We start from the raw sequence: 16,187 nt of genomic DNA on the forward strand, positions 1-16,187 counted from the left end.
TGCTGCTCAGTCATTGCTTTCCCCTACAGATTCTCCCAGGTTTCTCGTCATTCCTACTGATCAGACAGTGACTGAGGGACAAAGTGTGGATTTCCCCTGCTCTGCTGAGGGTCACCCTCCACCTGTGATTACCTGGACAAGGGCAGGTACTGCCTCACTTGACTCATGGTTTCTCTCTCCTGTGCCATCATCCACGGGATGTGGGTGGGAGCAGCTGAGCTGACAGTCCAGGGTGGTGACTTGCAGTGGTGGCACAGGACAGATGGTTACCAGCACAGGGCTAGTCACACTGGGAGGTGTGTTATAGATCATCAAGGATGATGTTAAGCAGTGAGGAAATAGCCTCTTGGGCCTTTGACACACAGAATGAGAAGGAAGGAGTGTGCTGGTTTCCATCAGCATGAAACCCGTGGAAAGCCTCAAATTTCTTTCTGCAATGACTTCCTACCTCCTTTGAAAAGGCAGGGTCTGTGCACTCCAAGTCAGTGGGAGTCAATCACAGAGTTGTTTGGGTTGGAAAAGACCTCTAAGGTCATCAAGTCCAACCATTAACCCGACACTGCCATGTTAACCGCTAAACCATGTTCCTACATGACACATCTACCTGTTTTTTTGAACACTTCCAAGGATCATGATTCCACCACTTCCCTCAGCAGTATCACCATGTGCCAGCTCTCTGTCATTGTCATTGATTTGCTGCTCTTGGGGAGCACATTGCAGAAGAGCAATTCACTGCTGACGCACCTCGGAGTTTTCTTTTAGCTTAGGAAGAAGGACTTTGGGACAACAGGTGGTGGTGAACTTTTAAAGTCTCAAATAATTGTTAGTGCTGGCTCCACTGAACTGATCTCATCCAACACTTTCTGGGACAGAAGCCAATAATGCTTGGCCCAGAGGTCCTCCAACTTTTCCTTATGCTTCACAAGCCATAATTAATGGTTTAGTGCTGTGGAGAATTCATGGGTGTTGTATTCCAGCTTCCACAGCAATGGCCCTGGTGTGGAGTTAAGAAGGACCAGCTGAAATTCTGTTCTGCCTGCATGTTCTCCATCTCCTTTAACCTGTTTTACTCCACTTCCGAGAAAATACATCTTAGAGATGTGGAAAGGAGCACAGTGACAAGAAGTAAGGTTGACAACTGCATTGGAACTAGGTTTGCACTCAGCAAGCCAAAAATTAAAAATCAACCAGGCTTTGCAATGCTTTCACGTGCTAAAAGTAAGACAAGAGAAGGACAAGTGATGGAACATTGCTTGTCTCAAAGCCACTTTTGACAGTGTGTGGAGATTTTTGTATTTAGGATGAATAAATAAGAGCCCTTATTTGGAGGGAAAAAAAAAATAAGTTGCCAAACTGAGAAGTTTTAATAATTTTGTTTGGGTTTGGTAAAGCAGTTTAGTTTTCAACTTTTCTTCTGAAATAGAGAAAACGTTGAAACAACAGTTTCTAAACTGAAGAAAATCACAATAACTAATTCAAAAAGACAATTCTAAATGTTTCTGTTTATTTGATGAAACAACCAGTTTGGATAATTGAGCACTTATGTGCTGTCCATCAGGTATTACAAAATCTGCAGGTTGCACTAAGAAAAGACTTAAGGGGAAAGAGAAAGGGTTCCAGCTCCTACCCAGTTGCTCAGACGAGAAAATTTGGTGTGATAAAGATGGCATTTCAGGATGGCTGATGTGGGGAGGGAAACAAAATTCATGACTATCACGCAGATCCCTCCAGTGACGGGATGGGAAACTTCACAGAGAATTAACAACCTGCTTGTTTGCCCAGGTGGGCCTTTGCCAAACGACCGGAGGCACAGCATCCTCTCCACGGGCACCCTGCGGGTGCTGAGGGTGGCTCTGCATGACCAGGGGCAGTTTGAGTGCCACGCCATCAGTGCCATCGGGGTGAGGACCCTCCCGGTGCAGCTCTCGGTCACCCCACGAGGTAAAAAAGGGCTGGCAAAGGTTCTGGTGAACAACACACCGTCTGACCAGGCAGGGAATTGCCCTGTCTGCCGTGGGACGGGATTTTGCTTTTCCATGAGAGCTCCATCAGCTGGTGGGAAAAGTTAAGAGAGGTTTGCAGAGTGCCGAGGTTTGTGAATTGGAAGGAGCTGCTTCGGTCTGGGAGTTGTCAGGAAGAAAATTATTTTGGCAAAGGAAAACTGTATCATTTACAGAAAAGTGTATGAATTAAATTCTTACTCTATTTTTTTTTTTGCCATTTTTAAGTTTTGTCTCTCCTGTAGAAGTAATTGTAAAATTCTTTTTAAAATAAAATAGTCTGCAAAACAAAATTATTCCTTCTTGGGAACGTTTAACTTTGGCTCCAGATACATTTGTCTTAAACATCACCTACCAGGTCATAGGTTCAACCTAAATTTAGGTATTCTAAAATCAAGCCTCTGTAAAATACAAGCCACACAGGAATATTTTTGCTTAATTAAGCTTAATTAAAGCTTAATTTTTTTATTCTTTTTTTAAAAGCTTTTGCTTAATTTTCTTTTTGTTCCCATATAAATAATTGTTCTAAGTAAGCAAATTTCCCTGTCTGTTCACAAACATGGTAGAATTTTACTAATGGCAGACTGGAGGGTAGGACACTATCTAGAAGCATGAAATTAGTGAAGCTTCAAGCACAAAATTCACAGAATATTTTAAGACCAGCAAGATCAATATAATTATTTAATCTCTCCTGACTAACACTTCCAGAGAGCCTCATCTGACAGTGCCTGAATCAAGTCATGATCCCTGTTTCAGCTAGAGCATCCTTTCTGGAAAGCCTTTGAGTGAATGGTTATAAATGACTCAGCACATTCCTGTGTAATTGCCCCAAGTAGAGACTCAGAGGAGCAGAAAATAATGAACATCAATTACATAAATTAATGAACAGAGAGCTTGGTAGCAAGACAGAGAGCACGGGGTGAGCTGTCACCCCTCTGCAGAGTCCTTTCAAGAGCAGGAGGAGCCCAGCCCTGCTTTACCCGTGCTGAAAGGTTTCTCTATTTTCCTTGGTGCATTTCTTGCCCTGGTGACTTCTTTCCTCTGTGTTGCACAGTGATACCCGTGTTCCTTCAGCCCCCCCAAGATGTGGTGGCAGAGACAGGCCAGGATGTTGCCATTACCTGCGCTGCCCAGGGAGACCCACGGCCCACCATAACCTGGGTCAAGGTATGTGAAGATTTCACGTGCTCGACGGTCACTGGGGAGCAGGGTGGCTCCTCTGGGAGGCATTTAACAACTCTCTCCTTCAACACCTTTCTCACCTTCACTGGTTACATCAATCTGTGGGATAAAGACTGACATTTCCACTGATTTGGGTGTTTTATGGTCTAAAAGAACCTTGCGCTTTCTCAGGCTCAAAGCCTTGCAATGCACGTTCTCTTGTTCTTCCTTCCAAATGAGTCACTTGAAGCCAGTGACATTCCAAGTTGTTAAAAATGCTTAACTGACCATCCCTGGAAAAAAAAAAAAAACAAAACCCAAAAATTGATTTTTTTCTAAGTAGTTTGTCCTTATTTCCAGGATTCCCACTGGTGGTACTGGATGATACTGGCTGGCTCCAGCTTTGATGGGGCAAAGCCACCATCCCTCGAATTCACACTGCAGCCTGGCTGCTCTTTTCAAGAATCTGTTAGATGAAGTTCTTCAGAGTTTTTTCCTGCTGTGCTGTAGTACAACACCTGGGACCTTCCTTGTTACCTGCCCTGCCTTTGAGCATAGTCAGGCACAGAAAATGCTTGAACCTCAGTTACCCTGCAGAGGTCTGGTGGGAGGTAGTCTTGCAGCTTGCCTTGGGCTCCAGCCAACAGTGGGAGCAGAAGAAAAGAGCTTGGGAGTGCAGCAGAGCAAACATTAGGTTCGGACAGGACAGCAGAAAGATGTTAAACAGGAGAATAAAAAAGTAAAAACTAAAGTCACTTCTGCCACAATCCAGGCTGAGAGGACAGGTTTGAGAGATGCTGTCAGAGCCAGCAAAAGCTGATATCTGCAGCTCAGGGTCAGCAAAATCCATCAGTTTCAGGTTGTCCCCAAACTGAAGAGATTTAGACTTAATTCTGTGCTGTGAGACATCTGTGACACCATCAGGGCATGGCACTCACTCCAGCCAGTCCATCTGTGTGGGGAGTCTGTGCCTGCAGGGAGTGCTTGGGGTGGACCAGGGTGAAGGATATGAGCAGGGACCTCCTCCCGTGGGTCCAGACAGGAGCAGGTGTCCTTGGAAGGCTTTCTGGTTTCGCTGGAAGAGCAATGCTAACATCTGGTGGCCACTTTTGTTCATCACATCCATCTCCGGGTTTGCTGAGCAGGCCGAGGGCTGGGATGGTGGGGAGCTATCCATCCACTGACACATTTTCTGTCTTTTGATGGTGCAACAGGAGGGTATCCAGATCACAGAGAGTGGCAAGTTCCATATTGGCCAAGATGGGACCCTTTCCATTCAGGATCTTGGCGTGGCTGATCAGGGCAGATACGAGTGCATAGCAAGGAACCCCTTTGGCTTCACCTCCAGTGCCATGCAGCTCACCATCACCGGTACGGCACCTCCGCTGCTCCTTCACAATCTTCTCTTGATCTCCTCTAAGGGGGTGCTATGCTGTGTTGACATCTACCCTTTGGACAGATAATTACACAAGAAATTGCTTCCTTAGCCTCTTTTCAGACAGGTGCCTTGGATCAGGGTTGCTCCGTTGTCACAGCCCACGCACCTCCCAGCTGCCCCTCGCTGTTTTCTTAGCTGAGCTGCAGTTGCTCCCTGCAAAGCCAAAGGTGTTGTCTTAAACCTCCTCCTGCAAGTCCAGCTGACAGTGTATATGTAGTTATTGCCTCTGCTGGGAAGGAGAGACTAATTAAAAAATGTGCCAGCTTGCTCACAAATCGTCATCTGACTGTAACCTCGTACGCCGGGGCAGGGAGGAGCAGAACAACATTGTTGCTGCAAATGCAGGGATTTACATATTTGGTCAGTCACAGAATCATAGAATCACAGAATTGTTGGGGTTGGAAAAGACCTCCAAGATCATCAAGTCCAACCTTTGACCAAATTGGGGTCAAACCTTCATTGGGGATGGGAAATAAGTGGCTGGTTTCAAGCTCCTGCCCCATGCGTTAGGGAAGCTGTAATGGATAAGGAGGAGTAGCACTCCTCTGATGGTCAAACCAGAGCTCAGGAGTGAAAATTGGACCTCTTAGAGGGTAAGGAAGAACTGGCAAGGGAAAAAAAATCAGAGACAAGGAAAAAAGTTTAAAATGTAAGCAAAGGGCTGTTCCAGCAATAAGCAGCGTGGATAGTGAAGAGCTTATTCGATGAATTTATTAACATTTAACATACAGAGGTTGTATGCAAGGAGCTGAAAATAGTCTGAAATTTCTTTGTTGTTTGAAATTATTCCTGAGATAATTTCTGTGATTTATTCTTGATCAGTGCCTCATTTACCAGCTGGCTGTGGCATACACCAGTAGCCAAATGGGAACTGGTTTGTTCAGCTGTGACAAAGGCCCTGGCTTAAAAAATGCACCCCATAGTAATTTTAAAGAATTCATGTCTTTCCTTCTAAAGGTATTTAAACAACAGCTTTAGTTTTTTTGATTTAAAATGATGTAGCAGATGTGTTAACACTAACTTTGAACTGTTTTTTAATCATAAATATCTATTAATTGTTGATTATCAATAATTAATAAGTGAAGTGTTCCACAAACAGAAAATGAATGTGTGAGCAATACATTTAAATTAATTTATTCGCTTTCAGAAGTATGTTTGTGCAAAGTAAATACATTATTTTGGATTAACCCACTGTGACTTTGACATTTTCTTTTTCCAGTTTAACCACTAACCAAAACAGATATTCATTTGCAAAGCTGTACAGGAGAAAACTCTGAATACGTGTCCACAGACACCTCCTGAAAAAGCCACCTTCTTTTCCAGGAAGTTCATTCATATTCTTCAGAATATCTGTCCAAAAAAAATAAATTCATGGTGTTTATATCATAGATGGAAACGCAATTTGACCTGCAGTGAGGTCACTACAGGGCTTGTACCGGTGCACAGATCTTCTTGAACTTGGAAGAGCAGTTAATATCAAAGTAAATTTAAGGTATTTTGTTCTTTCTTTCTGCTTTGGAAAGCCACGGACGTCGGTCGGAGCGGTGACACGTTTGTAGCCACGTCTCTGCGGGAGGCCATCAGCAGCGTGGACCACGCCATCAACTCCACACGCACCGAGCTCTTCAGCAAGTAAGTCTGTGAAGTGCCCTGATCTCAGACTTGGAGCAGAAAAGTGATTAAAAAAGTGACAAATGAAGCTTTCTCCAACCTCATTTTATCGCTGACAACCCGCAAATGAAAGCTGCAGTGTTGTTTCGAGTGTTGGAGGTTTGAGCTGCACCACGTGTAAGGTGTAAGGATGTGACAGAGCTTCCCAACAGGCATTTGGGATTCTGGAAAAATGAGATGCATGAATATCGCCTCTTATGTCACTTCTATCTGCGATGTACATTTTACCAACTGGAGCTGGTTCTGGAGATAGTGAATAGGAAAGAAAATAATCAGCCTAGTTCATTTTATAAATTCAACTGACTTTGTGCAGGGTGAACAGAAATAATAATATAACAGTTCTAACCATTTCTTCAATAAAAAATGAATTCTTGACTGAATGGTGATTCCCTCTTCTTCCACCCCAATATATGTTTTCCTTGAAAAGATGGATAGTTTCTATTAAGCCCCAAACCCTCTGGGTTTTAGCTGTTGAAAAGTGAAAAATAAATTACTATCACAGGAAAAAAACAGAGATGTTGAGGGAATTAAATATGTGCATTTTCCTGGGGAAAAATGTCCTTTCTTTAACCATCTGCCACATGCAGGCAAATCACGTTGGTCTTATGCACTAGTTTGGGGGCCAAGCACCAGACCAGGCTTAGAGCCCGACTATTGCTGCCTGTAGAGTCTCATTGCCCCGAGGAGAGTTGATTGATTTTAATGTTCCTGCATCACTTTTAATTCCTGGAAACAGACGTCCCAAGACACCCAATGACCTCCTGGCTCTCTTCCGCTACCCCCGGGACCCCTACACCATCGAGACAGCCAGGGCAGGGGAGATCTTTGAAAGGACCTTGCAGCTGATTCAGGAACACGTGCAGCAAGGGCTCATTGTGGATATGAACGTCACAGGTGGGTGAGATTTCATTTCTCTTCTTAATACTGTGCATAGGTTGAAGTGAAAGCAATGATGTGTAGATATCCAGGAAGTTTAAAGGTGTACCAAAAAATCCAGATATATGTTGGATATATCAAGAAATGTGTTTTCTGGGTTGCAATTCTTTCTACATCTTATGGTTTTCCTAACAGCTGGAAGGCTGACCTTGCATTCACCATACCAACTTGATAGTCAGGAAACTGTTTCAGTTCCCCATTTCTGTAAATGTTTCTTGGCTGGCTATGAAAGCCCCAATCTTTAAAAAATATTTATCCATCTAACTCATAAAGGAGTACCTTTGTGAGTCTGAAGTTCAGACCCTCAGCAGCAGATTTTTCCTGCCCTCCACGTAGCAACAAGAAAATTACTGTGGATTCTGGGGTATTTGGGTGCTTTAACAGAGGAAGGGGGATATCAATCTTCTGTCTTTCTACTACTTTGATCTCTTAGCTATAAACTCAGGTGGATTTCAGCCACTCAGGTTCTTTTTATCAACACCGGATAGCAAGGAACAAAGCAATGTCACACCAAAAATACTTAGTGGAGTCCAAGCATCCACTTCCTTGATCTACAACAGACATTCCCGTACCCTGCATGTTTTACCTATATGTGTGAATCATCATGTAGCAGGCATGTGTGTTTGGGGCCTGTAAGTATTTTTTCCTGCCTGGATGTATTCCAGGGTGCAAGGAGTCTCTTTCCAGTTCGCAGGTCTGGTCTGGGCTGGTTGGACTGCCAGCCTCTCCTCCTTATTGCCCTGTCAGCATCCCCAAAGTGCAGCATTATTCAGCGCTTTCACACAGCGCAGCGCCCTGGCAGTCACCCACAGCTTCCTGCTGCCTGTCACGTAGAGTTTGGATGGGTGATGGAGCTCGCGGTGGCAGTAATAACCCAGAGAGCCATAAAATAAACCTAGAGTGGAGACCGAGACCACCCCCACAGTTTGCTCTGCCGGTCACAACATTTGTGGTTTCCAGCTCTGTGCAGTTAAATACCAAACTCTTTTCCCTTTCTGTTCTTCTTTGTGGGCCTAACGTGCTTCCTCTGCTTTTCTTAAATTACTTTGCAACACCACACTCAGGGGTCTGGCCTCCCTGTGCCCATCCTGACAGTCCCAGCAGTGGCTTTCACACGCAGAGCCCTTACATGGAACAGTGGGAACCAACAGGTGACAGCTGACCTGGTGCTTTGCCTTTCCCGTTGCAGGCTATCGCTACAATGACCTGGTGTCCCCTCACTACCTGAACATGATTGCCAACCTGTCGGGCTGCTCTGCCCACCGTCGCACGCCGAACTGCTCCGACATCTGCTTCCACAAGAAGTACAGGACCCACGATGGCTCTTGCAACAACCTCCAGCACCCAATGTGGGGTGCGTCTCTCACAGCCTTCCAGAGGCTCCTCAAACCCGCCTACCAGAATGGATTTAACCTCCCCCGAGGGTTTTCCTTGGCAGAAGATGCCAGGGATCTGCCCCTTCCTCTACCTCGCCTCGTCTCCACTGCCATGATCGGGACTGAGACCATCACCCCCGACGACCAGTTCACGCACATGCTCATGCAGTGGGGCCAGTTTCTGGACCATGACATGGACCAGACGGTGGCAGCCATCAGCATGTCCCGCTTCTCGGACGGAGCACCTTGCAGCGAGGTGTGCAGCAACGACCCGCCGTGCTTCTCCGTCATGGTCCCCGCCAACGACCCCCGCGTGAGGAACGGCCGCTGCATGTTCTTCGTGCGCTCGAGCCCGGTGTGCGGCAGCGGGATGACATCCCTGCTGATGAACTCTGTCTATGCCAGAGAGCAGATCAACCACTTGACGTCTTACATCGACGCCTCCAACGTTTACGGCAGCACGGAGCAGGAGTCGCGGGAGCTGCGGGATCTGAGCGGCCAGAGCGGGCTGCTGAAGCGCGGGCAGGTTGTGCCCAGCTCAGGGAAGCATCTCCTTCCCTTTGCTGTGGGGCCGCCCACGGAGTGCATGAGGGATGAGAACGAGAGCCCCGTGCCGTGCTTCCTGGCAGGAGACCACCGTGCCAACGAGCAGCTGGGTCTCACGGCCATGCACACGCTGTGGTTCAGGGAGCACAACCGTGTCGCCACGGAGCTGGCCGCCCTCAATCCCCACTGGGATGGGGACCTCCTGTACTACGAGGCACGGAAGATTGTGGGTGCCCAGATGCAGCACATCACCTATGCCCAGTGGCTGCCCAAGGTCCTTGGGGAGGCTGGGATGAAGATGCTGGGTGAGTACAAAGGCTACAACCCCAATGTCAATGCGGGGATTCTCAACGCCTTTGCCACCGCTGCCTTCCGCTTCGGGCACACCTTGATCAACCCCATCCTGTACCGGCTGAACGAAACCTTCCAGCCCATCCAACAAGGCCACATCCCCCTGCACAAGGCCTTCTTCTCCCCTTTCAGGATCACGCAGGAGGGGGGGATTGACCCCCTCCTCCGTGGGCTGTTTGGGGTTCCTGGGAAAATGCGGGTCCCCTCTGAACTCCTCAACATGGAGCTGACGGAGAAACTCTTCTCCATGGCACACTCTGTCTCACTGGACTTGGCTGCTATCAACATCCAGAGAGGGCGAGACCACGGCATCCCGCCCTACAACGACTTCAGGGTCTTCTGCAACCTTTCATCTGCACAGGAATTCGAGGACCTCCGAAATGAGATAAAGAACTTGGAGATCAGAGAAAAGCTCAGGAGGTACTGTAGCTTGGATGTGGAAGCATCAAAACGACTGGAGAGCAGTCAGTCAAAAGTTTTTGCTCCTCCCAGGACACCCATGGACTAACCTTCCCAGATATTGCCACCCACAGATGTTAAGATAGGGTAATAGCTGTGATTTAACAATGGGGTAATACAAACGAGGTCTCTCCAAGTGATCAGTCTGGTTCTGGGTGGAATGTTGTCAGGCACTGCTGTGGCGTAGTTTGGGAGCAGATTGAGCCTTGGAGCTATTTTCCAGTCAGACTAAACCGCGTCCTATCTGCCCTGGCTGCCTCTTTCCAAGGCAGGCCTTTATCCCATTGTCTTTCAGATAAAACCATTATAAATATTGTCCAGATGAGTTCCTGGCATACAAATTCCTACATTGGTATCAGATTTATATTATCTCCAGTCTTTGATAGACTTTTAACTTTTTTTTTTTAATATCTGTTATTGTGCAGTTTATATGGAACTGCCAAAAATATTGACCTGTTTCCAGCGCTGATGGTGGAGGATCTTGTCCCTGGGACCAGAGTTGGACCAACACTGATGTGCCTGTTAACGACGCAGTTCAGAAGGCTGAGGGATGGAGACAGGTATTACCCCTGGAGTCATCCCAAATTCTTTGGTATTCTGTTTCACTCCTTACAGGGAGAAGCAGAATCTGTAATTTTTTTATTGTTTATTGTGCTGTGATATGAAGAACAGTCCAGTGCATTTGCAAAAGGACTTGTCACAGTTACTGTCAAGGTGTTCATTCGTGATTTAATGATTCTCATTCCACTGAAGAACACTGGGCATCATTGAGGATGTGTCCAATATCTCATGAAAATGCTAGCAAATGTCTGCAGGAGCTTCTTTTTAATTCCTGTTTGCTGTTTGTGTGAATGAGACACATCTTTGCCTGGTGATGCACTTAGGGCAGGAGCACGGGGAGGTTTGTGGGTTCAGAAAAGGCCTTCTGTGTCTGCAGCCACCTGACACCAGAGCAGGAGCTTCTCTTGAGATGGGTTGTGCTGCAACACAGATGTCAGGGAACTCTTCCTCCTCTCCCAGCCTTCCTCCCTCCCTCTCTCCCTCTTCTCCTACTCCTGAGCCATGCTGCGATTACAACCCACTGCAGATTTTGGTATGAGAATCCCGGAGTCTTCACGCCGGCGCAGCTGACTCAGATCAGACAGACGTCCCTCGCTCGTGTCATCTGTGACAACAGTGACCACATCCAGCAGCTGCAGAGGGATGTCTTCCGGGTGGCATCGTACCTGCAGGGCATGGTCAGCTGTGAAGAGATCCCTGCCGTGGACCTCCGCCTGTGGCAGGACTGTTGTGAGGGTGAGGAGCAGGCTGTTCTAGCACCAACTGACACGGGGGTTGCTCTGGGTGGCATTTGTCACATGCCACCAGCTGGTGTGAAATTGTAGCTGATTTCCTGCTACACCGGGAGAACCTTGTGTCAGCAAATGGGTGCGAATGGAATATAGGATAGAACAGGAATGGAATAGAGTAGAATAGAATTAAAATAGAACAGAATGGAATGGAATGGAATGGAATAGAATAGAATAGAATATTTCAGTTGTAAGGGGACTTACAACAATCATCCAGTGCAACCGCCTGACCAATTCAGGGCTGATCAAAAGTTAAAGGAAATTATTAAGGGCATTGTCCAACTGCCTCTTAAACCCCGAGTGGCTTGTGGCATTGGCCACCTCTCTAGGAAACCTGTTAACTGCATTGAACCTGACTGAAAGTCCACCTAGCTGTGGGCTTCTGTCTCTGGCTGGGGGAAGACACAGAAGCAGGTATGGAGGTCCCTACCACATGCCACTTCACAGATTCATTTGTGAGTCTAAAACTCCTCCATTAAACCACAGATCCTGCCATGGTCCCTTTGTTCCATATTTTGGGTGCAGATGTCCAGCTGAGAAATGGGAATCCCTGCACACCTTTGCTGCCTCCTTCCCTTCAGCATAAGAGATGTGTCAAGGCTGGATGGTACAGGGGGGCAGCTCTGCCTTGTGTTCTGCTTTGAACATGAGTGCTCACTGCAGACTTTCCATTCCTTCCCAAGACTGCCAGACACGAGGGCAGTTCAGGGCTCTTTCTCAGCGGTTCCGAAGGAAGAGGTCTCCTGGCTTCAGCTACCCAGAGGAAAACCCTGCCAAGCACAAGCCTGACTTCCCCAGGTGTAGTATCACCACTTTTATCTCCATTTTATGAAACATAAGGAAAGGTTTTAATAACAGTCCATTCAGGCCTCTGAAATTGGCACTCTGAAGAGGTCTGGAGGTCGGAGGTGTATCAGTAGCTGGGTGCTGAGCTTGTCCAGTCCTCCGATGTTTCAGTGCAGAGCTCAGCTCTGATGTGTAAATACTTGGGCTGTTTGAGGCAGAATGATTTTCTCAGCCAGGAAGCTGCTGTTTGCATAATCCCTTTCACTTTTTATCCCTGACCCCAGAAACAAGGTGCCTTCCCCAAGCCCTTCCTCCAGAGAGAACCTCGAGTCCCTTGTGGCTGAACTGGAGAAGACAGTTGCTTCCCTACGGAAACAGGTAAAACTTGGTGCCTCGATCTTTATCTTAACATGGAGTCATCTCAGGAGCAAGATTTACCTATTTGCTACGGGCAGCCCCTGTGAGTTCTTGTGTCCTTCAGAGTCAAGAGCAACCAACCCATCAGAGGGGACTAGTGGCAGGTACAGATGAAGTGGGGTAGGGAGAGAAGAGATGAAGCTGAACTCTGTGAGCTCAGACCTCTACAACTGTAGGGTAAAATGCAAATGGAACCTTGGTGAAGAAAATTTGAGCCAGCATTTTTTTCTTGTATTTGGAACAAGTTAAAGATTGTCTCTGCAGTGGTGCAGACTCCTTGTATTTGGGACAGGTTAAAGATTATCTGTGCAGTGGTGCAGACTCCTTGTATTTGGGACAGGTTAAAGATTATCTGTGCAGTGGTGCAGACTCCTTGTATTTGGGACAGGTTAAAGGTTATCTGTGCAGTGGTGCAGACTCCTTGTATTTGGGACAGGTTAAAGGTTATCTGTGCAGTGGTGCAGACTCCTCTTTGAGCTGCTGCTTTCTTATCCCCAGGTGAACGCACTAGAGAGCCAGCTGAGGTGGCACCACAGGAACACCAGCACACAGGGACAGGTCAAGAAAACTGGAGACAAATGGAGAAAAAGATGACCATGTTGCCTCTTTGAATAAGGTCAGTGTGTTTGTTCTGGGCTGGGGTCAATGTGGATTTGCTGAGCGTGCAATGGGACACCTCAGCAGTGTTCACATGCAGGAGAGGATGTTGCAGAAAGGAATGGAGCAATGTGGTGATGAATGGGACATGAAGTAATAGGCTTAAGTGCAGCAGGTTAGACAGTCATTTCTGCTGGTAACGATTAGTGACTCACTGGAATGAGTTGTCTGGGGACGTGGTGGCATATCCATTCCTGGAGGTCTTTTAAGAACTGGTTTGGCAAAGATGGGGAAACACATAAGTATAGGATGGACCAGGTGGTATGGGTGAGGTCTCTTGGGCCTATTCTCCTGGGACTCTGAGTAGGTTTCTTCTAACAACACTTAATATCATAACCCCAAATCCAAGAGCCTCCAAAGGACCTTTGTGGGGAGAGATATCACACAGCTCAGTGATGGAGTAGATGGACTGGTTCCTCCCCAGGGTAACAAGGACATCTGGGGAGATGGAGCAATCCATCATTTGCTTACATATTGGCAGAGATTTCCCCCTCACCATCTGAGTCACTGTGCACTTTGCTTCTGGAGGCACCAGTCCCCTGTTTGCTCAGCCCCAGCCAGGGCAGCACAACTGTGAGATGTGTGTGTGTAAAGTCTCTGTCAGCACCTGCCAGCCCGGGGCCTCCAGCTGCTGCTCAGCAATGGCAGGGTCCTGGCAGGGAGCTGCCAGACCTCTGCTCCAGGTGTTCAGGGGCATGGAGAGCACAGCCTGAGCTCCCTTATCCCGCTTTCCATGGAGATCCCTACAGCCTTGAGAGAGAGGGTGAACAGCTTGCTGGCACCTGCCAGTCTGGAGAAGGTGGTTAATGGTTTTTATGTGTTGCAAATGATTACTGCAGGGACAGGAGCAGGGAAGATAAGCAGTAAGTGCTGTTCTGCCAGGCAGTCTGTACTAGAAGGAGCATCCTCTGGAAGTTAGATTACAGGATAGGGCAAGCAAAGGCTGGTCTGTGCTGATAATCTCAGCAGAAAGCAGAAGGAGAAGCCTAGAGGCTGGCCACAGTTTTCCAGCATAATTTGGTGTGTTGGTCCCTATAGATTTTCCAGTCAGTGATTCTGCTTTAGAAGTGTGACATATGAGTTGGCTTTTCCTTGCTATCATTTCAGATCCTTGAAAAGCACTCTAGGGTTTATGGGATCCCTGAAAAGTATTACTGTGGGTTTAAAGGGTTTTCCTGCTGCAGTCCTACATGCCCCAGACTAGCCAGGCACTGCACAAACAGCTCTCTCTGCCTCCAGCTGCCTCCCATAGAGCTTTTCTGCTTTCTTGTGCCATTTCAGGTGCCCTGTGACCTGCACTCCTGCTCTCCACCAACCACTCCAACCCACTCCTATAGGGCTTAGAAAGCCACCACAAGACCCCATGAAGCTCTGCCTCCTCTCACACCTCCTGTGCCACTCCCCATCCCAGGACCACTGTACTTTTGCCTGTATTGAACCCTCTGCACTGACTGTCCACGAGCCCCTCAGCCCCCGGATCCTTCCTGCCTTTGTCAGCCTCCTGGGGATGGGCTCTGCCCTCGATGGTGACAGCCCAGAGTCTGCCAAGACGCCTCTTTCTTCCACAGCCCCCAGGGGAATGGAGACTAATTGAAGCTGCTTTAGTGCCCCTTTTCTGCTTCTCTTCCCACGCACCGCTGTCGTCACCCACCACGTGTCTGAAAATTCCTATGGGCACCCAACTGAACCAATTTATTAAGAGGCAAAACCTTCCTCAAACACAGTGCGGTGTCAGGAAACGTCTGGAGAAATCAGGAAAAAAGAAAAGATAAATAAACAGGAACCCAAACCCCCATCCATCTTCTGATGCCATCAGAAAGACCAAGTGGGACCTCAGGACTGGGTTTGGGCTGGGCTTGCAGACCCTGCCAGCAGCGAGGAAGTGACCCAAAGCCCAGGGAAGTCTCCTGGATGGTTGGATGCTTCAGGACAGGGTGCCAGGCATGGTGTGGCTGCCCACAATCACCCTCTGTGCTTTGCCAGTCATTGGTGACAAGTGGCACATCCTTGGTTACGTGACCCCTCCAGTGACCTACTGTTACATGCCCAATGTCCAAAAGCATTTTCCTCAGCAGGACCTGCATTCCCCAGCTCTCTGCCCCTTTCAGAGTTTAATTGGAATTATGCTTCTCTTCCTTTTTTTTCCCCTCCCAAAAGGCTCTTTGCTGGAAGATGTATTTCAAGTGTAAACGTAACAGGACCTGGAACAGAACCTCAGCTAATTAGATGTAATGGGCGCTCTCATTAGTGGAGGGGAGCTGCTGGTTTCTGTCAATTAGGCTGGCAGGACACGCTGTGGTGTTTGACACATGGGTGAATGCAAAGTGCTGTTTGTGTTTATGGCTCCCAGGTGCTCTGCAACCAAACCAGGACCGTGCAGCCAGATCTACAGCGCAGGTCTTCTGGTTTCGTTGCTCTTTGGAGGTGCTTTCTAGTGGTGCTAGAACTCAAGTCCCTGTGTATCCACCACAGCCCCAAATCTGTGGACAGATTGGTTTTTAATACATCCTTGTAAGCTGGCCACAGGGACTTGAAGATAAAATACTTGATCCATCAGATATCTGTGCCTTCCTTATCTTTCTCACTTTCCCTGTGTCCTCCCACCGGCCTTCCCAAAGCATGAGGACCAGAAACTTCTATGAACACTCTTTTTCTTCTTTATTTTTTTTTTATTTTATTTTTAGGTGTTTTATAGTACCAAAGGGGATTCAAAGCAGCAGGGTTGCTCCTGGAACTTAAGAGGAAAATAAAAAGAAGATACTAGAAAGTGGTTGTGATTTATCATCTCTTTCCTGGTGTGGGACTGAGCCATGCATGTGTGCCCTGTGCAGACAGAGGTTTGCAGGGATGAGTCTGTGTTATGCATGTCTGGTAGGTTCAGCTCAGAGGCAGTATTTAGTCCTCAGGGATGTTTGTCATTTTGAAGTACTCTTTCATTTAGGTGCAAATCAAGATCCAAAGCCTTGTGTGTTATAAGTCAGCTGCACTTGTCTATCCCTTGTACCACTAGAGAATCTAATCTGGCAAAGGTCAATAAAGG

General features: G+C 47.4%; 1 protein-coding gene across 1 annotated transcript in view; it reads left to right on the forward strand.

Annotated features, from left to right (window-relative positions):
• Positions 1-16,187, forward strand: part of LOC113974407 (peroxidasin-like) — a 45,081-nt gene extending 28,894 nt beyond the window's left edge. Inside the window, exons 11-23 of the mRNA XM_027697505.1 lie at positions 30-146; positions 1,783-1,941; positions 3,055-3,167; positions 4,376-4,532; positions 6,123-6,231; positions 7,007-7,164; positions 8,396-9,899; positions 10,364-10,498; positions 11,026-11,234; positions 11,971-12,085; positions 12,358-12,451; positions 12,989-13,106; positions 14,429-16,187. Of these exons, the coding sequence (XP_027553306.1) occupies positions 30-146; positions 1,783-1,941; positions 3,055-3,167; positions 4,376-4,532; positions 6,123-6,231; positions 7,007-7,164; positions 8,396-9,899; positions 10,364-10,498; positions 11,026-11,234; positions 11,971-12,085; positions 12,358-12,451; positions 12,989-13,084 (2,966 nt within the window). The 3' untranslated portion in view covers positions 13,085-13,106; positions 14,429-16,187. The remainder of the gene's footprint in view (positions 1-29; positions 147-1,782; positions 1,942-3,054; positions 3,168-4,375; positions 4,533-6,122; positions 6,232-7,006; positions 7,165-8,395; positions 9,900-10,363; positions 10,499-11,025; positions 11,235-11,970; positions 12,086-12,357; positions 12,452-12,988; positions 13,107-14,428) is intronic.

This window comes from Neopelma chrysocephalum, unplaced genomic scaffold, assembly GCF_003984885.1.
Source record: "Neopelma chrysocephalum unplaced genomic scaffold, ASM398488v2 Primary Assembly neopelma1_119, whole genome shotgun sequence".
NCBI lineage: Eukaryota > Metazoa > Chordata > Aves > Passeriformes > Pipridae > Neopelma > Neopelma chrysocephalum.